Raw genomic sequence first — 26,076 nt, forward strand, 5'->3', positions numbered from 1 at the left:
CAAATCAGAAGCTATGTATTTAAATCTAAGTTTTCATTAATTTACCATAGTTCACTTTTTGTTTCTCTGGGCCATATCATATCAACTCATTTAATTAACCCCACACATATTCTTTTAAAGTATTCAATTTCATAAATAATAAAATCTCACAATGACTACTTTGATAAATGAATAGTATCATATAATAATGAAGTGAAAGTGTTTGACTTCATAAATGAATATCATCACAGATGAATACAGTTACCTCTTGAAAAGCATGGGTTTGAACTGTGCACGTCCACTTATACCTGGATTTTCTTCTACCTCTGCCACCTGAGATAGGAAGATCAGCCCCTTCTCTTCCTCCTCAGCCTATTGAGCATGAAGATGAAGAAGATGAAGACTTTTATAACCTACTTCCACTTAATGAATAGTAAATATATTTTCTTATCCTTCTGATTATTTACTTATTTTATGGAGATGGCTATGGCCACCATGGTGCACCTGTCAGCCTGTTTGTGATTTATTTATTTATTTCCTTCCTTCCTTCCTTTCTTCCTTCCTTCCTCCCTTCCTTCCTTTCTTCCTCCCTCCCTCCCTCCCTCCTTCCCTCGCTCCCCCCTTCCCTTGCTCCCCCCTTCCCTTGCTCCCTCCTTCCTTTTCTTTCTTTCTCAAGACGGGGTCTCACTCTGTCACCCAGGCTGGACAGCAGTGGTACAAACATAGGTCACTGCAGCTTCGAACTCTTGAGCTCAAGCAATCCTCCAAGATCAGTCTCCAGAGTGGCTGGGACTGCAGGTATGCACTACCACACCTGGTTCATTGTTTTATTTTTTGTAGAGACAGAGTCTTGCTATGTTGCCCAGGCTGGTCTCAAACTCCTGGCTTCAAGCAACCCTCCCACCTTGGCCTGCCAAAGTGCTGGGATCATAGGTGTGAGCCACTGTGCCCAGCACTGATTTTCTTTTTTTGAGACAAAGTCTTGCTCTTGTCCCGCAGGCTGAAGTGTAATGGCACGATCTTGGCTCACTGCAACCTCCGCCTCCCGGGTTCAAGCAATTCTCCTGCCTCAGCCTCCTGAGTAGCTGGGATTAGAGGCGACTGCCACCATGCCCGGCTAATTTTTATATTTTTAGTAGAGACGGGTTTCACCATGTTGGCCAGGCTGGTCTCGAACACCTGACCTCGTGATCCACCTGCCTAGGCCTCCCAAAGTGCTGGGATTACAGGCATGAGCCACCGCACCCGGCCTGATTTTCTTAATAACATTTTCTTTTCTCTGGCTTACTCTATTGTAAGAATACAGTATATAATACATATACAAAATATGTGTTAATTGACTGTTCATGTTATCAGTAAGGCTTCTGGTCAACAGTAGGCTATTAATAAAGTTTTGGGGGACTCAAATATTAAACATGGATTTTTTTTGTTTTTGAGACGGAGTCTCACTCTGTTGCCCAGGCTGGAGTGCAGTGGCATGATCTCGGCTTACTGCCAGCTCCGCCTCCCGAGTTCATGCCATTCTCCTGCCTCAGCCTCCCGAGTAGCTGGGACTACAGGTGCCAGCCACCACGCCCGGCTAATTTTTTATATTTTTAGTACAGACGGGGTTTCGCCATGTTAACCAGGATGGTCTCAATCTCCTGACCTCGTGATCTGCCTGCCTCGGCCTCCCAAAGTGCTGGGATTATAGGCGTGAGCCACCATGCCCGGCCTAAACATGGATTTTTTATGGCATGGGGGATTAGCACACCTAACCCAAGTTATTCAAGAGTCAACTGTAATATAATTTATTTTGCAAATGAGTAAATTATCTAATATCACAAATGATCCAGATAGGATCACTGACAGAGTACCACCATTTCCCCAAAGAAAACAGAGAAAGGTGAGCAAAACAAATCACTGTACCCATGTATTTCATACTGAAACCACAAGACAAATTCCTCATGAAAAAGAAAAAAAAAACAGAACTATTTCTCCATTGCTTTCTACTGTGGCTAATACAAAGACTTGGTTCTGTTCCTCCTCAGTGAAGATCCCCTTTTCCTTCTCCTCCTCGTCCTTACAGTATCCAGCGCAGTGGTTTCAGGACAATAAATGCTACTTACTGAAGAGGAAGAAGGGAATTTTCCCTGTCATGCACCTGATTCACTTCTCTACTGCCAACACATCAAAGAGTTCCTCTTTTGCCACTATTTCCTCTATCTGTCCTCAAAAAAGTTTCCATCGTCATGGCCACCTTCATCAAGGTTGAGTCCTCCTCCTTTGTGGCCACTCCACCCACTGTTGCCAGGCTAAACTCTCTGGGTATCTCACAGTCCCTCTCACGTCCCTCCTCAGGCTAACACTCTTCACAGGTTTCTGGGTGCCACACAGTAAAGTCCATACTCCTTAGCTTGGCCTTAAACATTTCATTATAGAAAGTTTCAAACACACTTGAAAAGCATGTAGAAAAAGCTTGTAAGACGAATGCCAGGTACTCATTGTTCAGTTTTTAAAATCGCAAGTTTCTACCATTCTTCTTTCATCTCTCCTACCCCTCTCCAACTCTTGCTTTTTATTTGTTTTTCTTGCTGGTATGTTTGAAAGCAAATCATGGACATTTGTTTTATTTCACCTGTAAATACTTCAGGGTATATTTCTAGTCTAACAGATAAGATCTTTAAAATATATACAATACTTCTTTCACACCCCACAAAATTAATAATTCCTTCTTATCTAATACCCTGTCTGTGTCTAATTTTCCCAGGTTGTCTCAAATATTTCTTTTTTTTTTTTTTTGAGACGGAGTCTCACTCTGTTGCCCAGGCTTGAGTGCAGTGGCACGATCTCGGCTCACTGCAACCTCCACCTCCCGGGTTCAAGCAATTCTCCTGTCTCAGCCTCCTGAGTAGCTGGGATTACAGGCGTGTGCCACCACACCCGGCTAGTTTTTGTATTTTTTAGTAGAGACGGGGTTTCACCATGTTGGTCAGGCTGGTCTCGAACTCCTGACCTCAGGTGATCCACCCACCTCAGCCTCCCAAAGTGCTGGGGTTACAGGCATGAGCCACTGCGCCCGGGCACATTTCTTTAATATAGATAGTTTGTTCGAATGAGTTCATACGTTGATTTCGTTGACATGTCTTTTAAGTCTTTTTAAATCTATAACAGTTCTCTCTTCTTCCTTTTTTTCATGCCATGTATTTCTTGAAGAAGCTGGTTCATTTATCCTGTAGAATTTCTCACATTCTGGATTTGGCTGAGTGTATCTTCACAGAATTACTTCAATGTTCCTGTTTCCCATGTTTTCTGTCAACTGCTACTTGGACCTCAAGATTCAGTGAGGTTTTTTGTGTTTTGGTTCTTGGTGGCTTTTTGGTTTTGTTTCTGTTTTGTTTTTGTAAGAATATGTCACAGGTGGTTGTCCCACTTCTACGGATGTTAAGATAATTAGGGGGTTCACAGTATATTAGCCTGACCCCTCCATCATAAATTTCCTCAGGAACCCCTCACACAGTGCTGCCACTCTTAACTCCACCATCTTTCCATCAGCTGACCGAATCACCATTTCCATGGATCACCCTCTCCTGACCTTCAGGCATTTTCTCCACAGTCCCCCACCTAGATCTTCCTTCGTCTCTGCTTGTCCAAGTTCTCCTCATACTTGAGGGCTAGGATAAAATCTCATCCATTCCTGAAGCCTTTCTTCATCCTTTCTAGTTGAAAACAACTGTCCTCCTCTGAACCCTCATGGCTCTATGTCTATACCATTATGACGACTCAGAGTCATTTTTGCCTTATATTTCAAATACTATTTCATGCTCATAAAATATTTATTAAATTTTATAATAAAAATTATTCCCCAAATCAGTAAGAAATGTAAAAGGAAAAAAATTTCCACTTCTGCACCCTAGCACCCACAAAATTCTCCTGCCCAGACTGTATACTGTTTGCTATGAACCCTTTAGACATTTTAATAAATATATATAGATAAAGTAATTAGGTATGTTCACATATGTTAGCATACATAATTATTGACTATTAATGTGCTTTCATTTTGGTTACTTTATAAAATTTTGCCTTTTTAAAAAATACCATGTTCTGGCTGGGCGCGGTGGCTCACGCCTGTAATCCCAGCACTTTGGGAAGCCGAGGTGGGCGGATCATGAGGTCAGGAGATCGAGACCATCCTGGCTAACACGGTGAAACCCTGTCTTTACTAAATTAGCCGGGTGTGGTGGCAGGCGCCTGTAGTCCCAGCTACTCGGGAGGCTGAGGCAGGAGAATGGCGTGAACCTGGGAGGTGGAGCCTGCAGTGAGCCGAGATTGGGCCACTGCACTCCAGCCTGGACAAGAGAGTGAGACTCCATCTCAAAAAAAAAAAAAAAACATGTTCCAGATCACAATAAATGAAATGTTTAGGTAACCTACTTTACCAGGAAAGTCTGGGCTGCCTGAGTCAGAATAATGAATGAACCCACAGGAATAGGATTCTGAAGATCAGGCAATAGTTGGAATGAAAGACAAAGTGCAACATTTTAATGTTTTCAAAGAACTCAAAAGCCATGTGGTGCCAATATTCCAAATCAAAATTATCCAGGAAAATTTAAATGAAACACTTAAATTATTATAATAAGATTAATAAATGTGAAAAGAAGCCAGAACAGAAAGTGGATGGAGTACTCATAAGACTGCAGTATAACACTCTGTCCTAGACAGGCTCACCCGGACTGCTTCTCTGTCAAAGTTTAGCAGATCTATGACACTTCTTTCACTGGATCATTTTTCTTTTCAGTTTCTCTACAGGCTATCCAGGCTATAGTAAGCTGAAAGGATAAATGATATTATCTGGAAGTCAGGAAACAGGGTTTACAACTGTTATATAGGCTCAAAGACAAGGAAGCAAAGCAATTTGACCCACATTTATGGAGCACCAACTATGTGCAAAGCAGGGCACTAAGCTTTGTTGCAGACGTGAAGGTACAGAAGTTCTTAAGGTCCTTACAATTTGGTTGTGGTAAATTACTCGAATATAGACTTCTCATCATTACAAATTTTTTTGTTTTTTTTTTGAGACAGGGTCTTGCTCTGTTGACCAAGCTGAAGTGCAGTGGCATGATCATGGCTCATGGCAAGCATCAATCTCCCAGGCTGAAGGGATCCTTCCACCTCAGCCTCCTGAGTAGCTGGGACTACAGGAGTGTGCCAACCATGCCCAGCTAATTTTTTTTATTTTTTGTAGAGACAGGGCCTCGCTATGTTGCCCAGACTGGTCTCAAATCTCAAACTCCTGGGCTCAAGCAATCCTGCTGCCTTGGCTTTCCAAAGTGTTGGAATTACAGGTGTGAGCCACTACACTCGCCCTCCATCAACATAATTGATTAGCTCAAGATAAAAGAAGTATCACTTCAGAACAAAGATATTCTTTTGATTTGGCTTGTCTTCACTTATGGCCAATACCAATAATCTGTATTCAACTGCTACTTTCTCTTGCCTTTTAGGCCCCATTTCTAGCTTTCCAGACAGCATGCTACTTGGTTCAACCTCGCCTAACGGCTCTGGCCCAGGTGCTGCCAGCACTGCACTGACAGCCTAGAGCATGAGAGAATGTGGTTAGACTTCCTGAGAACCATTCAACCACCTACCAGCCCTGCTCCCTCCTCTAAGGCTATGTACTTCTCCAAAGTTAGTTACAACCTCTAGGTTTCAAGATTCCACTCTAGCCACCGACTCTAATTCCAGGGGGACTACTAAACTTCATCACTTATGTACTGCCCCATTGTCAGCTCCACCCACCCTTGGTCTCGAGTAACAACCCCTTGTGGCACTGTCTAAAGCAAAGACAAAAGTCAATTTTCATTGACTGCTATTGACTTCCTGGAACTCTGCACTGAGAAAGATGCTGAGACACATGCAGACTCAGTGGGAAAGAACACTGGAGTGTTGCTGTGGTAGGTAATAATATGAGTTATGCATTTGCCCTCTGGTTTTAGGATCTTGACAACACAGTTCCTTACCCTCTTTGACTCTAGAGACAAATTCTGTCTTCCACAACAGTAATATCCTAGACCTTTTAGAACTCTTCATAATAAAGTTCTCATCAATTCCAACCTGGTTCTCCTTCATTCTTTACACAGGCATTTTTCTCAGTCCACCTCACCTGCCTTCTACTCCATCTTCATGAGGGCCTTCAATCACAAAACTCTTCCACCTTACCCCTTACAACCTCTTCCCTGTTTCACTGGACTCCTAGCTTCTCAAGATCCTGTGGTCAGTAGTTAAAACCCTTTTTCTCTTACTTCTTTGATTTAATCACCAATTCTGGATCACACCATCATCTATATTCTCTATTTAAGTCTAGCTTTCTTGAGCAAGAGATAGAAGTGCTAACCCCAGCAAATACAAATTCATATTGCTCACCTTCTATCATATCTTTAATCCTGATAATCTATTCTTTTATTCATTTCAGTGGGTCTGTAACACAATCCCCAGAACAGTATTTCCATACCATCTTCACTTTCCTCAAACACCTAATTCCACGGTCTCTTTCTCTGTGCACTGTAGGGAGCTCTTGTATATACAAGATACTTGGCTTCACTTCAACATCATACTAACCCATGTCCTATAGAAGTGCCACAGAGCCCAGTGGTTAAGGCCACAGTTGCTGGAGCAACCAGCCTAGGTTCAACTCCCAATTCTGCCCTTACTGCCTACGTGACCGTTGATAAATTATTTAACCTGAATCTCAGTTTCCTCATCTTTAAAGTGGGGCTATCATAGTAGTACATACCTCAGTGTACTGTTGTGAGGAAGAAATAAGTAGCTCTTAGGACAATGCCTGACACCATGTAAGTGTTCAACAGATGTTTTCTGTTTCAGCCTTTTAGTATCAAAAGAAGAAACATTTGCTTCCTTGCTATAGCAGACCCTTCCATCTCTACTCTGTTAACAAATTCCTTCCTACTTCTCTAGAATCCCTTCCTCTATAACATGTTGCAGTTCTCTCTCTACTAACCTCCTTTTCTCCATCTTCCAATATCCTAAGGTTTACTGTGTCTATTAAAAAATTATTTGTTTGACCTACCCCCTTATGGCTGAACCTGTCTTTTTCCTTCAGATTCCATATGCTTTACAATGCCTCTTCTTCCTGGTCCACATGACCTGGCCTCTGGCTATTGCTCTGACCTCATCTCACATCATCTTATAACCCTTCTCTCACCCCAGCCACTATCCTCTCTTATGTTCCTAGAACAAGCCAAGCACATTCTAGCTCCAAGGCCTCTGAGTTGCCATGTTCTCTGTCTGGGGCTTCTCTCCCCAGCTCCACTACCTTATTTGCCTCTCTCAATTTTTCACCTCAAAAGTGCTGTCCTCAGTGAAGGCATCCCTTAAACACTCAGGCTAAAGAGCCCCTCAATCATTCTCCATCACACCTCTTGCTTTATTTCCTTCAAAGAACTCTCTCCTCCTGAGAACAGGGACCTTGGTATTTCTCTCCTTCCTGAATACCAGAGGCTAGCTCCATAAATATTGTTGACTGTACCAGCAAAGGACTTTGCTAGACTCTGTGGAGATAGCAAATCAATCAGACACAGATCCTGTCAACAGAATTTATAGCCCATAGTGGAGAAAAGATGGGCCCCAAAGTATCTGCAATATGCAGCATAAAGTACTCAGAGCCTTCTAACATGCAAGAGAAGAAATAGAGGGCTTTTGCCTGGGAAGTTCTTAAAAGTCTTGAGAAGGAAGTGGTATCTGAGGTAGACTTTGAAGACAGGATGGAATTGATATTCAGAGACGGCAGGAAGGGGTAAAGAGCATTCCAGATGGTGGGCCTTCACTTAGATTTTCCCTTTCCTTCATCCATTATCCTCCATCTATCCCCAATTACAGCCTTTCTTTTCTTTTTCACAAGTCCCACTTTCTCTTTATTGCCACTATCACACTAATCTGAGACCTCATCAGACATCATGACGCCTGGCAGACCTTCTGATTGGTTTCCATCCCTTAGTTCTTTCCACCTACCAATCATTCCATGTACTGTTGGGGCCTGAGGAGACCCACTGAAGAGCATTCCTTTTCCTCACCCAACTTTTGTATCAATTGAGATAGACAGAGGGTGGTCAGATACATGGGGATCAAAACATTAGACAGTTGGAGGATGCAACTTAGTTGCATAGCAGCAAATTGAACCCCAGGATTTCAGAGACTTACCTCTGAGTCACAAGCATCACTGGATAGCCAGAGGCCTCCCCTCCTGGGAAACTGCCCGTGAAGAGCTGATGGCATGGAGGAGCAGGTCTGGGGGAGCGGACCAGAATTAGTGCTTTTAGGAGAGCAGCTGAATTACCTGGTTCCTCTCCTAAACTTGCCAATAAGTCACTCCTCCTTCTCATGGGTGGAGTGTGCAAAGGGATGGACGGAGGCCAAGAGTGCTATTCCCTTTACATGGACACATAAAGCCACTGAAAAGGAGGGTCCCTGCTACCCTATCACCACCTTTCACCCCACCAACTTCCACATTTCTTATCAAATACCCTTTTAATCTTGAGTCTCAAGACATGTGTGGTTGCTTCTTGCCAAATATATCACAGTAAGTCTATTCATATGGCTTTGAAGTCCTCCAAAGTCTCAGCTCACTACTCCAAAATGTACCCCTGTTCTAGGTTAGCCTCCTGACCATCTCATACATACGCTGTGTTCTTTCCACCTTGACTTTGTGCTCAACCCTCAAAGCTCAGCTGAAATAGCCTTTCCTCAATGAAGACTCCTCTGGCATTCTGAATCACAATCATCACTCTTTTCTTTGCATTCCTGGTTAATAAAATACAGTTTTCCAAGTCAATTTGTTTCATATTATAGTACTCGACTATGTTTAAGCCAGAAACAAATGGAAAAAATGAACTAATTTTAGGTCTTTGTTCTCCTCATTACAGGCACATCAGGGCATACTTATCATGATACTGCCACACATGTCCATAGCAAAGAACATGAAGACAGTGATATCACAGGAACCAAAGCCGGACTGTGTCTTGCACATATTAAATATGCTCCACAGGCCCTGGTACAGTGTTGGCCAGTGGAGTACACAGATGGTATCCCACAGATATTTTTATTAACAAATTTGTTCTGGTAGAAATGAACTAGTCTTTTCTATGGCTACTTTGGAGACTTTCTTTTTGGGTAAAAAGAGGATATTCCATTCATTTTCCCTTCCTAAACCTAGGAAAAAGATCATCTATGTCAGCTCTAGTGGAAACAGACCTGTAACATATCTGGCTACCTATTAACTAGATATACCAGTTTAGGGATCTCTTCTATCCAGTTCTTTGCTATGGGCAACAGTGATAGAGCATAAGTCAATACATTCCTGGCCAATTTTTCTCAAGTGTGAACCTGACTAGGAGATCACAGATCGAACTTTTTAAAAGCAGAGTTTTTCTGTCTTCTGTGATGAGGGCAAGCGTTAGCCTTTGTTGAGCTTTTGGACCCAGGAAACAATTCGAAACATCACCTTTCAAACCATGCTTATTCTTTGCCATGGTGAGCTTTTGGCTCTATATCTCTAATCTATAGGAATTAAATATAAAAGACCCTCCCATGCTTAGGCTGCCGAATTTTAGGCATAAATGGCATTCCATTACGATTTCTTGATGCAGCCTATAGAATTACAGAGACTTAGAGCCAGAAGAGATCCTAGAAATCCCACTAGCACATCCACATGTAAGGCAGAACCTATCAGCTGCCTTCATCAACAGAATCCTAATTTTGTTCAGGTATGGGGGCAATATGCTTAGGAAAGATGGCCTCTCTGCCCTGTGAAAAGAATAATTTGTTTAATCCAATCACAGTAATCCTATTTTCCTTTGCCAGAGATTGCCTTAGGGGTGGACATCTGACCCAGTTCTGGCCAAGGAGCGGGTGCTATTGGGAGCCTCTGGAAAAAAGACCCAGAAGAGATGCCCTGCTCTCTCTCTTCCTGGCTTTTACTGTTGGTATTTAAGAAAATGATCCTAACACATTTGGGAAGTTAGGAAAATGTTTTTTAAAAAATGATCCTTGGGGCAGCTGTAGCCACTTTGTACCAGTGAAGGGAGAGAAGAGAAATCACCAATATACCAAGGACAACAAAGCAAAAAGACGGAAAGCCTGTAGGTCCTGGATGACCCCAAGACCACCTATCCCTGGGTATCCTGTGAAGTGTTTATTGCATAAGTCCTCGACATTCACTAAGCGCTCAATAGTTATCTGTCAGATAAAAGAAAAATTACAGTGGTATTTTGGCCTTACTATTTGTGCCACTTTTGGTTGACTATTTTGTTACTTGCTTCTGAAAGCATTCTAACTGATGAACACATTTGGAAAGAGGTTCCAGGAAGCAAAATGACTTGGCCAAGGTTATACCACAAAGTGGACAAGTTGAGAGTGGAACTCCAACCTCCAGACTTTAAATCTAGATCACACTATGTTTTATTTGTGGTGGAGGGAATGAGTCCTAGCCTTCCTCAGGCTGGAGAAGCGGTTTAACACAGTGGTTATGTGCAGTCTTGGAGTTAGGCTTGGCTTAGAATCCTAGCCCTGCCACATACTAGCTGCACAGGCTTGGATGAGGTCATCTTCTCTAAGCCTCAGTTTCCTCATTTGTAGAATCAGGATAACATCATCTATTATGTTAAACTGTTGTGAGTATTAATTAAGATAATGAATGAACAGTATTAACTAAGATAATGAATGAACACTTCTTAGCACAGAGCTGGGCATAAAATTATCGCTCATTAAGTGATAGCTCTTACTGACAGTATTAATAATAACAAACTTCATTCAACTTGAATCAAGCTGTAACTAAGGAGAAAGGAAAGAGTAGCCCCTCCCATTCCGAATAAAAGACAAAACATCACTATTCTGTCCTGATTTTTAAGCACGAGTACACAGAATTCAACCTTCCATGTGTTCCTGCTTGGTACAGTACAGTTTTCTACAATACAGTTGATATCTTCAAAGGACTTCCAATCTGGTGTGGAAGATGGACGGACAAGCAATTATCTATCGTGCACAGCAGAGCAAAATGTGCCACGGGAACATAAAGTGAAAGGGGGAAAGAAAAAGAATTTTAATTGAGAAAAATCTGGAAAGTTCCCAGGGAGGATGTGGGATTTGAATTGGCCCTTGAAAAATAATGGAGGACTTTTGGAAAGTGAAAAGGGCAGGGAAAGTATTCTGGGATGAAGAGACAGCAAAGGCCCAGGAGGTTGAAAGCACATGGCACTTTCAAAAATGGCAAAAAGGCTCAAAAGGAATAAGGTGTGGGTGATAAGGTTGGGAAGATACCTGGATGCTTTATAAAGTTTACACTTGATTTTGTAAGAAATGGGGAACTATGGTTCACTTTTGAGAACAAAGTGACATGAAAAGATGTGTGTTTTAGAAAGAAAACTTTAGCAGTTTGTAAAATTAGTAACCATAGTTTTCTGTAGCCAAAAAGAAAAAAAATTAATAGGACAACCAGGAAAAAATATCAGACATTTTGATTTAAAGGTTCCCATACAGAAGTGTTATGAATCAGAATGTGGGCTGTCAATGAGGCATATTGGGTTTCCAAATAGCTGCCACAGGCCAACATTCAATAATGTAACCAATGGAAACTATACGACCATATAAAATCAATTTTCTGTGACCTATTTTAGCAACTTCTTTGTACTGACTAATCTTGCTGAAGGGTGAATCATAAATTCAGCAAGAGAGCATGTCCTGGTGACCTCACTTGTTCTTAGCCTGCAGGAATATTCCCACCTCTACTGGCTCCAAGGCTTTTGAGAAACATCATAATTGAAAAAGCAGTCATTTTAGTATAAGTCCCAAATTTGGCTTTTTTTTAAAAAGTGAAAGATGGGGAAAAAGGGAACCGAAACAGAGTAACACAAAACCTGGGATAAAGAAACTATACTGCCATGGTTTTTCTAGCCCTAAAGAAAATCTCTGCTTGAGACCTTCTCCTGAAGTACTTAGAACAAGAAAATACAGGCATAGGGATGGTACCAGGTCACCAGAGAGTGAAACCGACGGAAACAAAAGCCCAGTTGACCACTGCCCTTGCCAAGCAGATGAAAATGTGAACACAGTCAGGAATGGAAAAGTAAGTTAGATTCTGGCAGTTTGTTGAGTTTCAGAGCTCTGTAGCTAATGCAAAGGATTTCTTTAAAAATTTTTTATTTTAAAAATTGCAACAGTGGTTCACCCAGAAGTAGAGTTACAAGACACACAGATATCTTTCTGTGTTAAATAATTTCAACCACACCTATGTTTTCATTACAATTTTTTATTATCTGACTACAGTAATTAGCTTCCACACAACCATGAGTCAGGGTCAATTCAAATACATCCTAGAATAATATAATTTTGGAGTTGGGAAGGACAATAGTGATAATTTAACCTGCCTCAGTAGGTTTGTAAACCAAACGCAATAGACAATAAAGTGGTTTTTCCAAACTTACATGGTCAATCAGGAGTAGAGTTTGAATAACCTTTCGGGTCCTAGTTGAGGATTCTTTCCCTATAGCCTATGTATCTATACTTTGTTATAAGTGTGTGTGTATAACCTGTATTTCATATATATGTTCACATGTTCACATGACTTTTTATGTTCTTACCTTATGATACATTTATGTTTAGATTGTAATTCTGAGATGTGAAGACCTTGTCTTCTTTATCCTACAGGAAAATCCTTGGTGCTTATGATTGTGTCATTACTCAATGAACAAGAACAGATGACAGTGATGCAGAGGGAAAAGGGTTTAGTACAGACACTAGTGAAGAGCATGTCTTTATACAACTAAGATTAGTGCTAAGACTAGAAATCAGCCATTCTTTTTTTTTTTCATTTTCTGGAGTTGACTTGTAAGAAATCAGCCATTCTGGTAGCAGGATCAGGGCCCACTCTCAGGGCTAGTTCCCAGTCACACCCTGCTACAGCTACCAAGTGCATAGCAGATGCTGGGATGGCAGTAAGGAGAGGCACTGATCCTGAGGAGGCTTTGGTGTCCACCATCTACCTTGAGGTTCTTCAGAGATAACTGCCTCTGCTGTCACTTTGCCTTAGATCTATTTCTTCCCATCATCACTTCATGATTTAACCCTGAGACAGAACTATTCAATCCTCAGATGACGGAAATGGTGTTAACTATTTAGATAGGAAAAAAGCCACATCCCATCAACTGGTGGCAACCTTCATTCACTAGCACAGCCAACATTCCTTACTAAGGAGTCAGAGCTAAGTCTGCCTCTACATGAGGCAAGGCAATCTCCCAAGTAAGACAGTTGAAAAATGGGCCAAACACGTGTATACCTATGTAACAAACTGGCACGTTCTGCACATGTATCACAGAACTTAAAGTATAATAATTTTTTTTAATGGGGCAAAACCCCAAAGCTCTCCCTTCCATGCTTACAAACCCATCAGGGTCGGTTCACTTCAGCTGTTGGCATGCTAACATTAAAGAGTATGAAAGGCAAAGTGACCGTCTTCCTTTTGCGGATTCATTGGTCTCCTAAGAAACTGTGACCGGCTCTGTGTCTGAGTATTTCAGTGAATAAGTTAAATGCAGGAAACAATCCTTGCTTAGCTGGATTGCTTTGGCATGCCTCAGTTTTTCTGAACCAGTGATAGAGTTACAAGGCACACATAAATCTTTCTGTGTTAAATAATTTCAACTATACCTATATTGGTTAATTTTAGTTCAGTGAACATTATCATACTGATCCCCACCAACTACCCCCATAGGGATTTACTGCCAATGAGGCTTTCAAAGTGGAGGGCTGAGGAGACTGAGGACCACTACCTTCCAAAGTAAGGGTACAGCCCCAGCTTAGTGGTTAAGAGCCTGGACTCAGAAGAAGACTGCCTAGATTCAAATTGAGGCTCCACTCCTCCCTCACTGTGGGAATTTGAACAAGTTACTTATGCTCCCTGTGCCTCAGTTTCATCATCCTTAAAACGGGACCAATGAAAAACCCATGTCACAGGATAAGCTGCTACCTATAAAGCACTTAAAATTGTCAGTGCACAAAGTGTTAGCTGCCACTGCCATTATTATTATTATTTTTCCCTCTCTTTCCACCTGGGCTCTCTCACTCACCCTGAGAATAAACACACTAGGTGCTCAGATGTTGGCTTTGATAGTAATAAACAAACTGTTAATCTGGTTCACGTATTCTTCTGTCATATATCCCTTCCCCATTCTAGGAAAGCAATGGCCTCCAAATCCAAAGCAATAATCTTCTATAAAGAAACACAATCAAGGAACAGAGAAAAGTTGAAAACGTTATAAAATTATCTCAAATGATTGCCAGCTTTGGACAGGCTAAAGGGCAAACCACAATGATCTCACCAGGCTTTGTGCTCATCTAACAGCAGTCAGATTCCTGTAAGAAGGGAAATCTTAATTGTGCCTATGCAACTCAGGAGTCTGAAATGGTATCTAAATAGCTCTCCAAGACCAGAGTAACATTCTTCCAACGTTAGGGGCACTTTATAAGCCACACACAGTCAGGGAGGGGAAAGTGAACACAGTCAGGGAGAGAAAATCAAAAGTGTTTGATTTTCTCTTATCAGGGCAGCTTTTGAGACAAAAGCCTATCTTCATTTTTCAGTATTTACTGCTGCTACAGAGCTTCACAGAGAGGATGTGCAAATGCTAAATAGTGATGTGAAGGTGGAGAAAGGGAGGATGTCAGAAAAGAGGGTGCAGTCATTTTTTCTAGAAAGACACAAACCAGATAAAGAAGTTAATATCTTTAATTTATCAGCTTAGTTCTTACCACAATTACATTCATTTTACATTTTAAAAATGTTTGAGCACATATTTTTGAGCACATGTTCAAAGCACTAAGTTAGATACTGAAGATAAAACAATGGGTAAAATTCTCAGGTGAAAAGTAACTTAAAAAGAAAAGAAAAACAAATGGGTAAGAAACAATCGCTTCCATCAGTGACTATAAACTCTGGTGTGAATGATAATTAAATAGCTGATCACAAATCAGTATGAGAGAGGGAAAGAATGGTCTCTTTCCCATTAACAAACCAGTTAATAACTATGAGAAAGTATACCACAGGAAGGCCAATTCATTTCAAGAAATATTTATTATGAGGCCCATTTTATAACAAAAAAAAACCTTGAAATGCTTGTTAGTGTCACTTTGATTCTCACTGATGGGTTTCAAATTCAATTCATAATAATAACAATTATACCATTAAATGTTTAAAACTTTTATTAAGTGTTCAAGTGTACTGAACATGGTTCTAAGAAGCACTTTAGATGTTTTAACCCATTTAATGCTCACAAGAAATTGAGGTCAGTAGTACCACATTACCTGACACTTTGTGTCCAAAAAAAAAAAAAAATTAAAATGGGGGTACAGAGTGATTAAGAAACCTGCCTTATATTACACAACTAGTAAGTACTAGAGCAAAGTTGGAAACGCTAGCATTCTAGGTTTAGAGTCAGTGTTTCTAACAAATATGCTACTTTGTTTGACCAGAAGGCCTCCTTCAGACCAGGCTTCCCTATTAGCAAAATAGCTGCAACACCCTAGCTACCCACAGCCCTCATTATACCGGAGCCCAATTTGCTTTATGTACCTAAAGCAGCATTTATCCTCAGAAAGGCTCAAGAGCCTGGTTATTCATCACCAATTGAGACAGAAGATGCAGAGGCCCTACCTGATGAAGAAGACCCTTGGACTTGTTACAGGAGGAAGGAAAGGGATGAAGGAGGGTAGGAGGAAGGAGCAGACGAGGGAAGAAGCACTTCCAATAAGGCTTTAAGCTATTCAAGGTGAGTTCAGAAAAGGAGCCAGGTAAAAAAATGAACGTTAAGTGGAGAAAACATAACCATGCAGTAATAACACCAGCAAGTAAGAGAATGACAGGGCTGGACACAAAACCTGTTGACCTCATCAAAAGAAACCCACTGAAGAAATTTTATTTCTTCTGAAGAGCCCCCAGCCTCTCATTAACCCTTGTTAACTTAGAACAGCAGGAATGGGAGAAGGGAGGATTATGGGTCATTTGAGACACTTTGAATTTGAGCTGCCTGTGGTACATTCCAACAAAAATGCTCACCAGGCAGTTGGAGATGTGAGTCTGCAGCTCAAGGAAGAGGTCTTGCCTGACCCCAGATCTCCTGGGTCCTCATCTCCAGCTCTAGCCAAGGTACTACACTGCCTCCCTCTGCTTTTGGCATATTTCTCAGGAGAAACAATGAGTCTTTCTTCAGTTTGGATTACTAACTTCAAAGGTTTTAAAGTAAATTTTACTCAGAGATCTTGGCTGATTTTGACTAGTTGGCACCTGGATATTGGCACACCCCTCCACGAATGCTTATGAGAATACCAGCCTCAGAACTGGTGATCAGCCATGCAATCTAGAACTCCAGCCTGAGAATGGGTGGCCACTGCTTGCCCCTGCCCTTCAACTGATGGGCAATAGGAACATGATTTATCTTGCCTGCTCTCCAGAGAATGCCAGAAAGAAAAGGTGTCAAAAACTTGGCATGCCATTTACTCACATTCGCTATCTCCTGGATGACTAAAATGTGGCAGTGGCTGGGAGCAGTGGCTCACACCTGTAACCCCAACAGTTTGGGAGGCCTAGGTGGGAGGATTGCTTGAGCCCAGGAATTTGCGACCAGCCTGGGCAACATAGCAAGACCTCATCTCTACTAAAAATAATAACAATAAAAAATTAGCCAGGCATGGTGGTACACGTCTGTAGTCCCAGCTATTTGGAAGGGTGAGGTGGAAGGATCGCATGAGCTGGGAGATTGAAGCTGCAGTGAGCTATGATTTATGCCTCTGCACTCCAACCTGGGCAACTAAGTGAGACCCTGTTGGAAAAAAAAATTAAAAATAAATAAATAAATGGTGGTCAGAATATATTATATCGATACTTGCAAATGCCATTTGTTACAGCTGACTTTTCAAAATACCACTCAGTTCTCATATTTCAACATAATTTAATATTAAACTTTTTTAAAACATGAGAATTAAAAAATAACTATCATGGTCTGTTGAGCACTCAAAGGAGTAGTTCAGGTCTTTAGAGAGCCTAAGGAAGGTTGAATTCCTATATTTACAATCAAAACAAGATAGGAAAAATAAAATTGGAAATATGACACCCTCTTGACTCGGGCTACACCAGGGATTTAGAATGGTTAAGGAGGTTGTGATAAAAACCTAAATGAATGTCAAGAAACCAAAAAGCTACTGAGGTTATTTACTAATGAGAAGGTGCAACTGCTTGTACATGAGCTCAAGGCAAAGCTATCCTTCTGCTAGGCACTGGGCTTACAGCAACTTGTATGTCCCTTAATATCTTTTTTTTTTTTTTTTTTTGAGACAGAGTCTCCCTCTGTCGCCCAGGCTGGAGTGCAGTGGCATGGTCTCACCGCAACCTCCGCCTCCCAGGTTCAATCAATTTTCACGCCTCAGCCTCCCAAGTAGCCGGGACTACAGGCATGTGCCACCAAGCCCAGCTAATTTTTGTGTTTTCAGTAGAGACGGGGTTTTGCCATGTTGTCCAGACTGGTCTCTGACCTCAAATGATCCGCCTGCCTCAGCCTCCCAAAGTGCTGGGATTATAGGCATGAGCCACCATGCCCAGCCATGTCCCTTAATATCTAATCAGTCATCAAGTCCTGTGCTTTAAAATATCCTTTTCTTAGCCAGGCATGGTGGCTCACGCCTGTAATCCCAGCTACTTGGGTGGCTGAAATGGAAGGATTGCTTGAGCACAGGAACTCAAGACCAGCCATAGCAACATAACAAGACCCCATCTCCAAAAAAACCTGAAAAAATTAGTGGAGCCTGCCTGTAGTCCCAGCTACTTGAGAGGCTGATATGGGAGGATCCCACAAGCCAAGAGTTTGAGGCTGCAATGAGCTACAATCACACCATCGTATTCCAGCCTGGGAGACAACAAGACCTTGTCTCTAAAAAAACAGATTTTAAAAGAAGAAAAATTATATATAATGTCCTTTTCTTTTTACTCCCATGGTCACTACCCTTGGCTGGATGTAAGACTGGTGAGAGCCTAGGAGAGAAGACAAGGAATTATAAGTCATGAATCAGAGTGGAAAAGATTTGAAAAAGATGAATTTCAGGAACACTGCATTTGCTTAACAGACATACTAAACTATATCCTTGCCTCGGGTTACACCTATAAGCTAATTTTTATAATTAAAATGTTGAATGCATCAATAGAATACCATGCAATGATAGAAACTGAAGTAATACTAAAATAGCAGTGAAGTACCAAAAATGGTCTCCCAGTTAATTGAGTAGAAGCCATCTACATTAAAGGCTGAGTAGGGTGATTGAGAGTCATTAGCAATAAAAATTGATAGCCTGTATAAATGAGGTTATCTCAAAGGAAATTCTGGGGAAAATGGAGAGAGAGTTTGTTGTGTCTCACAGAAGAGCAAGTTCATGAGTACATATTCATGTGCACACATATGTGTATAAAGTACGAGGAGAAAGGAAATTCAAGACCCTCCGCCATGAGGGAGGACCTAACCACCCTCTCCAGCCATTTCCTGTCCCTGCTGGCTATGGGGTCCTTTGCTCTACTTGCCAGGGTCTGCTTGCTCTCTTCTGCACGCCCTTCTCCCCACCTTTGTTTACACCATAATCCTGACCAAGTGTCATGTCCTGTGACTCTCTGTCTGCATCTTAGTGTCCTTCCAGATGTAGCTCAAGTTCCATGTCCCCTTGCAAGCCAAGCCCTTCCTGAGAAGCGCAACCCACAGTGTCTTCTCCTTCTTCTGTCCTCTTACAGTCACTGCCACTCACTCTTATATGGACAGAGTAAAACGAAAGCCCCTCCCACACATTTCAGTGGCCCATCTATTATCTCTCATTACCGAGTACCTTCTTGAGTCTTTGCTGGTGTTGGATCCCCTCAGCTAGATGGAAAGTTCTTTAGGGCAGGGATTGTGTCTTCACACATCTTTAAATCCTTCCTAGCATAGGCTCAGCCCAACCTACGATCTACTATAAGAACAGGCAGTATCATACAATGTGCACAGGAAAATAATATTAACACATTAAGTATGAGAGTATTCTGACTCTAACATACAAGATTAGAAAAGGAGAATTCACCATAATTGTCTTTTCACTAAATACCTCTTAGGAAGATAATAAGACTGTAAAGTACACAAGAAAATGGAAGAGAGAGCTTAAATAAGCAAGGGCAGATGTGGATGCTGGAGCATAAGATTCTCATGAGGCAGATTAAGAGAGACAAAGGAAAAATCAACAATGATTCAGCAGAAGTCAGATATAAAAACATATAAGCTTATCTGAGTCACAGCCCCAAAAAGAAAAAAAAAGGGAAATAAATAAAATTGAAAAACATACCGGTATTTCCTTGAGCATCTTCTATCTTATTTGGTGAGGGCAACAGAAAAGATGGCCTGGTGACGTGCGGGCCTTGAAGCGATGGCTGCTGCTGTTGCTGCTGCTGCAAAGGCGTGGTTTTGAGGACCACCCTCCAGTCCACTTGGGTAATATCTGATCGTGATCGAGCATGCCCTGGCTTGAAAGTTGAGGTCTCATCCAGTAAGTCATTTACAGAACGAGGCCGGTCCCTCCGACGCTGACAGATATTGAAGAAATTAAAGGTTGATGCTTCCTTTTGTTCCATCCAGGAAAGATTATCTGGGGTTGTCCCTCTCTGGACCATAAACTGTTCTTTGGCAGGGAAGACATTTTGAGCTTTGGTTTCTAAGAGCCTGCTCTTACAGTGGTCCCAAATCATGCCCCCCTTGCCCAGGGAGGTGACATTTCTCATAGCACCATTGTCTGTTATGTTACTGAGTACCTCATGCCCCACCAGTTCAGGGACTTCCTGGATCCCATAAACCTCTGCTTGCTGCACAGCCTTTTCTAGATTACTATCCAAAGTACTAAAGAACTCCTCCGTAACTTCTAAGGCTGGGCTGATATCATCCACTTCCAAAGCTTCCATGTCACAGGCTCCAGGAGGCCTCAGCCTCCTAAGCTGGTTCCAGAAATGGCTTCATGAACATTCACCCAATCAAGAGGGGTGCTTCAGCAATAGAGTTATGGAAACAACTGGAAGAAACCTTCATTAGGCTTCCTGGAGCAGGCCAAACACAAAGATGGTTGATGTTTTCCTGGTAATTAAAAGCATTTGCTAGTGGCTAATGGGCATTAACAGATGTATAGGGAGACCAAATGTTCCTTTGAGATTATTCTTCAGCGAGACCTCTGTGAAGACAACAGGAAGTACTTGTCAAAGCAATGCCACGTCAATCCTTGATTTCCTGGAAGAAAATAAACAGGATAACATTGGCACATGGTTCATTGTATTCTACAGTACACAAGTCTGCCGAATTGCTTTCCCACCTCTACACCTGTTCTATGGCACTCAAGCACAAAGGCAGACAACACCTACACAGAAGTGCCATTGTCAGGAATACATATCACTACCCGCTTTGGATAAAAACTTACACGGAGCAGGGAGGAGCACTTGATAAGAGGAATTAAGGTCAATAGCTTTTACTCACACAGAGAAAATGCTTTGAGAGCATTTGTGAAAAGACTGCCCTGGCAAATCTCTGATATGCTGACCTAATAGTAAGCAAAAGAGACTAGGAATTCTGTGACTGGGCCTGTATCGTAATCAGTCTAAAAGTCATAAATGCTTGAGTCCTTTCACAAACTTTGAAGGCACTGATGATTTGTTGGGTTTAAAGGTGCCACAGGGAAGCAGAGAAGGAGGTTCTGCCCTTTTTTTAAATCCAAATGTGACTGTGCTTGTGCTTCTTAGACTTAGATTATATAATGCTTGATGATGACTCTGGACTTCAGAATTGCTCTGGCATTCTTAGGGTTTCAGGCTCCAAACTCCCCAAGACTTCCAGGATTGGCCTCAGAGTATGGGTCCAGTCTGCAGGGTGTCTAAGAGCTTAAGGTGAAGTCACGGCCTGAATGGCAGGCTTGAGTTCATCCTTTTCTCTCTACAGAACTCAAGTTCTAAACCTTACATCTCTACCTGGGCAGAAAGAATCCTACATAAGCAGTAACCCATGCTTTCAAACACTAGATTACCAAGACCAGGCCAAATTAGAGCAGACCTTGACAGTGATGCTGTCCAGTACAGTAGATAGTAGCCATTATGACCATTCAAACTTAAATTTAGTAAAGTCAAAGTTCCTCAGTCACACTAGTCACATTTCAAGTGCCCAACTGTCACATATACCTTTTATCAAAAAACAAAAAACAAATAAAACAACTAGGCAAGGGCTTTTTAAATCCTTAACTACTTATAAGTAGGCAAAACTAGGCCACTAGCAACACCATTATATATTGACATGGTTTGGTTGTGTCCCCACCCAAACCTCATCTTGAATTCCCACATGTTGTGGGAGGGACCCAGTGGGAGGTAATCGAATCATGGGGGCAGGTCTTTCCCGTGCTGTTATTGTGACAGTGAATAAGCCTCATGAGATCTGATAGTGTCAAAAGAGGAGTTTCCCTGCACAAGTTCTTCTCTTGTCTGCTGCCACGTGACATGTGCCTTTCACCTTCCACCATGATTCCAGCCATGTGGAATTGTAAGTCCAATAAAACACTTTCTTTTGTAAATTGCCCAGGGTATATCTTTATCAGCAGTGTGAAAACGGACTAATACATATATGTTGTTGCAAAGGTAGATAGATGTGCTTTCTTTGTAAAAACTTCACAATTTTTATGGTTAAATTCATTTTTACCACTTAGGTCATTAAACTACTACATTTATATCAACAGCACCAATCTACTTTGCTTAACCTATGTAAATTAAACTCATATATACAGACCTTTATTTTAGATGTATCAAGGAGGTTTACAGGTCATAGGACCTCTATAGAACCTCTTGCAAAGTGATAATGATTATGAATTTGTCTACTTTTATATATTTTGATATTTATTATGTTAGTACTTCATGAAGCAAGGCACAGATTTATTTTCAGAGATATACATTAGTTACAAAACATTTCTAGCTGTAAACAGGGTTATTTTTTCTGAGTCTAAAGTTAAGCTTTCAGTCTCTCCAACTGTGTAACAGGGTTTTAGTGCTTCTATAATTTTGAAACTTGGGATATTTTTCAATTTCATCTTATATACCAGAGATAGAAATATACATAAATATAATAAATCTTAAAACTTTTTGTTCTTTCCTTACTAAAAACTGAAATGAACATAAACAAAGTACAAGTTTCCCATTTTATAAAGAAGCCACCAAGTTTCAGAGCATTAAGTTGTTAATTGAAGATTACTGATATTCCTTTTCTCATCCAGTGTTTCAAATTCAGTCTTTACTCATGATAAAGTGTAAATAACCTTCAAAAATTATTTGTTTCTTTCTCTTTTTTTTTCTGATTTATCAAACTATCTAGATACATTATTTTTTATGCTTCTGGCTTGGTATTTGCAGGCTGGTTAGAAGTATATAACAGGCCAGGTGCAGTGGCTTATGCCTGTAATCCCAGCACTCTGGGAGGCAGGCAGATCACTTGATCCGCCAAGAGTTTGAGACCAGCCTGGCCAACATGGTGAAATCTCATCTCTGCTAAAAATACAAAAATGAGCCAGTCATGAAGGTGTGCACCTGTAGTCCCAGCTACTCGGAAGGCTGAGGTGGGAGGAGGATCATTTGAACCAGAGAGTCGGAGGTTGCAGTGAGCTGAGATCATGCCACTGCACTCCAGCCTGGGCAACAGAGCGAGGCCCTGTCTCAAAAAAAAAAAAAAAAAAAAAAAAAAAAATGTGTATCACCATTGTTGGCCATGCTGGTTGGTGGAATACTTCTAACCCACATGGTCTAAAGCCATAGACTGTTAGACAAGGAAATTGGCCTTTGGGATTATGTTTTCAACCTTAGTATTTCATAGAAGAAGCCACTGAGGCCCAAAGAAGGTAAGAGGCCCCACGAGCACTTTCATGCTCTTAAACATGCAGGCAAGTTTTCACCTCAGGGCCTTTGCATTTGCTGTTTCCCCAGATACCCCAACATGGACAACGCTCTCTTTAGGTAATTGTTCATATGACCCTCCCTGACCACCCTCTTTAAAATTATAATGCACTTCTCTGCCCTAGACTCTTGATCTCCCTTACTCTGCTTTTGTTTAAATAAACTTTTCATTTTAAAAGTTTTTTGTTTGTTTGTTTGTTTGTTTTTTTCAAGACGGAGTTTTGCTCTTTCACCCAGGCTAGAGTGAAGTGGCACCATCTCAGCTCACTGCAACCTCTACCCCACGGCGTTCAAGCGATTCTCCTGCCTCAACCTCCTGAGTAGTGGGGATTAAAGGCGCCCGCCACCACGCCTGGCTAATTTTTGTATTTTTGGTAGAGACGGGGTTTCACCATGTTGCCAGGCTGGTCTTGAACTTTGAACTCTGGTGATCCACCCACCTTGGCCTCCCAAAGTGCTAGGATTACAGGCGTGAGGCACCACTCCTGGCCAAAAGTTTTGTATCTATAAAATTATTACAAAGATAATACACTCAGTTCCTATATACCCCATGCTCAGTTTTCTCTATGTAACATCTCATATTAGTATGATACATTTGTCACAATTAATGAACCAATATTGTTACATTATTATTAACTTAAGTCTATACTTTTTTCAGAATTCTTCAAATTTCCCTAATGTCCTCTATCTATTCCAGGATCCTATACAGGATACCACATGACATTTAGTTGTCATGTTTCTTGGGCCTTGTGTTGGCTATGACAATGTCTCAGACTTTACCTGTTTTTGATGTCTTTGACAGTTTTGAGGAGTAACAGTCAGGTATTTCATAGAACGCCCCTCATTTTGGACTTGTTTGATGTTTTTCTCATTATTAAACCAGGGCTATATGTTTTTGAGTGGAAGCCCACGAAGGCGAAGTACCATTCTCAGCATATAATATTAAGGGTATACTCTATCAACATAACTGTTCATGTTAACCTTGATCACCTGGCTTGAGGTACCCTTTTTCCTTAAGCATTTACCATCTTCTAACACACCATTTAATTGACTTATTTAACATTTAGTGTTTCTCTCTCTCCACTAAAATATAAGCTCTACAATTCCAGGAATTTGTGTTCATTGTGTTCACTAATGTACCCCAAATACATGGAATAGTGTTTGGCACACACACACGCACGCGCGCGCGTTGAATAAATGCATTGTTGTCGCATTGCATAAGAGATAGCGCCTCATGACCTATCTACTTCTCCCGTTTAAAGTTCTTGACGAACACCCACCCACCTTGTTGTTTTACTCCTCCATGCTTTTGTCCAAATTGGGGAGACCTTCCTAGTTGGTCAGGCTCTCATACCACCCTGGGTTTGCCACACTGTACCGAAATGATCAGCCAATCTCTCTAGATCCTACTCTAAACTCTGAGGTACTTGACTGCAAACACCGTGACCTTCTTATTTATCCTCCTATATACTCTGTCTTCATTCTTTTAGGCTCTGTTTTCCAACCTTACTCTTTGGAATTTCATCTTTTTCCTGAGCTCTATAGCCCTCAAATTCACTACAGTACAACAGTCTGATGTCAAGTTTAATTTCTAGAATTGAGTACTTCTTACTAGCTTGCCTCATTTAGCTTTGAAATTAATCGAAATATAATAAATATATTCAGATAGGTCAAAATATAAAGGGGACCTTCCTCTGACAAAGTGAAGGGAATAAGATCAGCATGTGGGTGCAGTGTGGTTTGCCTCAGTACAAAACTGGAAATCAGGAGCTAATTAGAACTGTGTTCTAAATCTGGCTGAACCACTCACTTGCTGGGTGGCCTGTGGCAAACCATTTAACCTCTGCATGCCTTACTCAGCTACCTGTATGCCATAGAGTTGCTAATATCAAATTGCTTTGCGTGTGGATCATTCACTAGGTAGCTGCTCCAACATGCCTTTACTAATGTAAACTGCTACATAATTATGGAGCACTCCATTGGACCTCACCCATTCAACAACCAAGTGTTCCTCATCTCTCCCCGGAAAGATTTGTCAGTCCAAAAAAGGCAAAGTCAGCAACGAACTATTTATAACATACTGCTTTTCAGCCAAACTCAGTGACCTATAGACATTTTATCTTATATTTGTATAGAATGTCCTTTCTGTAAGAAGGGGTATTTCCCCTATTTAATAGATTGAGAAATTGAGGAAATAAAAGACCTCAACCCAAAGAATCCTATGCACGCATCAAAACGAATGAGTGTATCGCTATTTCCTAACTAAGAAATCTGTTGTTTACATGCTCGTTAGGCAAGGCTAACTAACAGGATGAATACAGTAGTTCTCCCACACAGAGACAGAAGCACTTATGAGTAATAATTCTACTCTGACTCACACAGAGATACTGTATCCTCCTGAGCCGGATGGTAAAGCGCTGACTTCCTCCCTCTTAGCTAAGTGACTCAGAGTATTATGAGTGCCGAAGGTGTCTGGGGCCATATCATTTTAGAAGCAGCTGGACTGGGAAGAAAACTGCAATGGCAAAGACACCTAGGACAACTTATGTCTATCAATTTTCAAAAATAAGAGCCAAGGGTGATTACAAGGATGGTCCACATTGAGGGCGTTCACATCACCTTGGTTTAAGGTTGTGGCTGACTGAGAATTTTCTAAGAGTTACATAATGTGAAGGACACACCACAAGAGGATCTGCCCCTAGGAAAATGGCCTTTCTGGACCACGAGGCTACATGGCAATGTAAGGATGTGGATGGAGCACAGGCATGCCACAAGCAGCTGATAAGGAAATGGTGCCAGGGTGGACCTCATAAAAAAAGCTCAGAGGCCTATCAGATGAAACAGACAGCTAGAAACACAGATGGAATCCCATTTTCATAGGTTTGAAGCAAACACTAAATTGCTACATTATATCTAAGTTTAAATGAAAGAGAAGACTATTGCCACAATACATAAAGAGCATACCATTAAAAAAATAATTTGGGCTGGAGGTGGTGGTTCACACCTATAATCCCAGCATTTGGGGAGGCTGGGGCAGGAGGATAACTTGAGGCCAGGAGTTCAAGACCAGCCTAGGCAACACAGTG

The 26,076-nt window shown here is 41.3% G+C and overlaps 1 protein-coding gene across 1 annotated transcript in view; it reads right to left on the reverse strand.

Moving 5' to 3' along the window:
• The window catches only part of PLEKHM3 (pleckstrin homology domain containing M3), a 204,149-nt gene that overhangs the window by 160,137 nt on the left and 17,936 nt on the right, over nt 1-26,076 (reverse strand). Inside the window, exon 2 of the mRNA XM_024243818.3 lies at nt 19,372-20,300. Coding sequence (XP_024099586.1) covers nt 19,372-19,981 — 610 coding nt within the window. The 5' untranslated portion in view covers nt 19,982-20,300. The remainder of the gene's footprint in view (nt 1-19,371; nt 20,301-26,076) is intronic.

Source organism: Pongo abelii, chromosome 11 (genome assembly GCF_028885655.2).
Source record: "Pongo abelii isolate AG06213 chromosome 11, NHGRI_mPonAbe1-v2.0_pri, whole genome shotgun sequence".
Lineage (NCBI taxonomy): Eukaryota > Metazoa > Chordata > Mammalia > Primates > Hominidae > Pongo > Pongo abelii.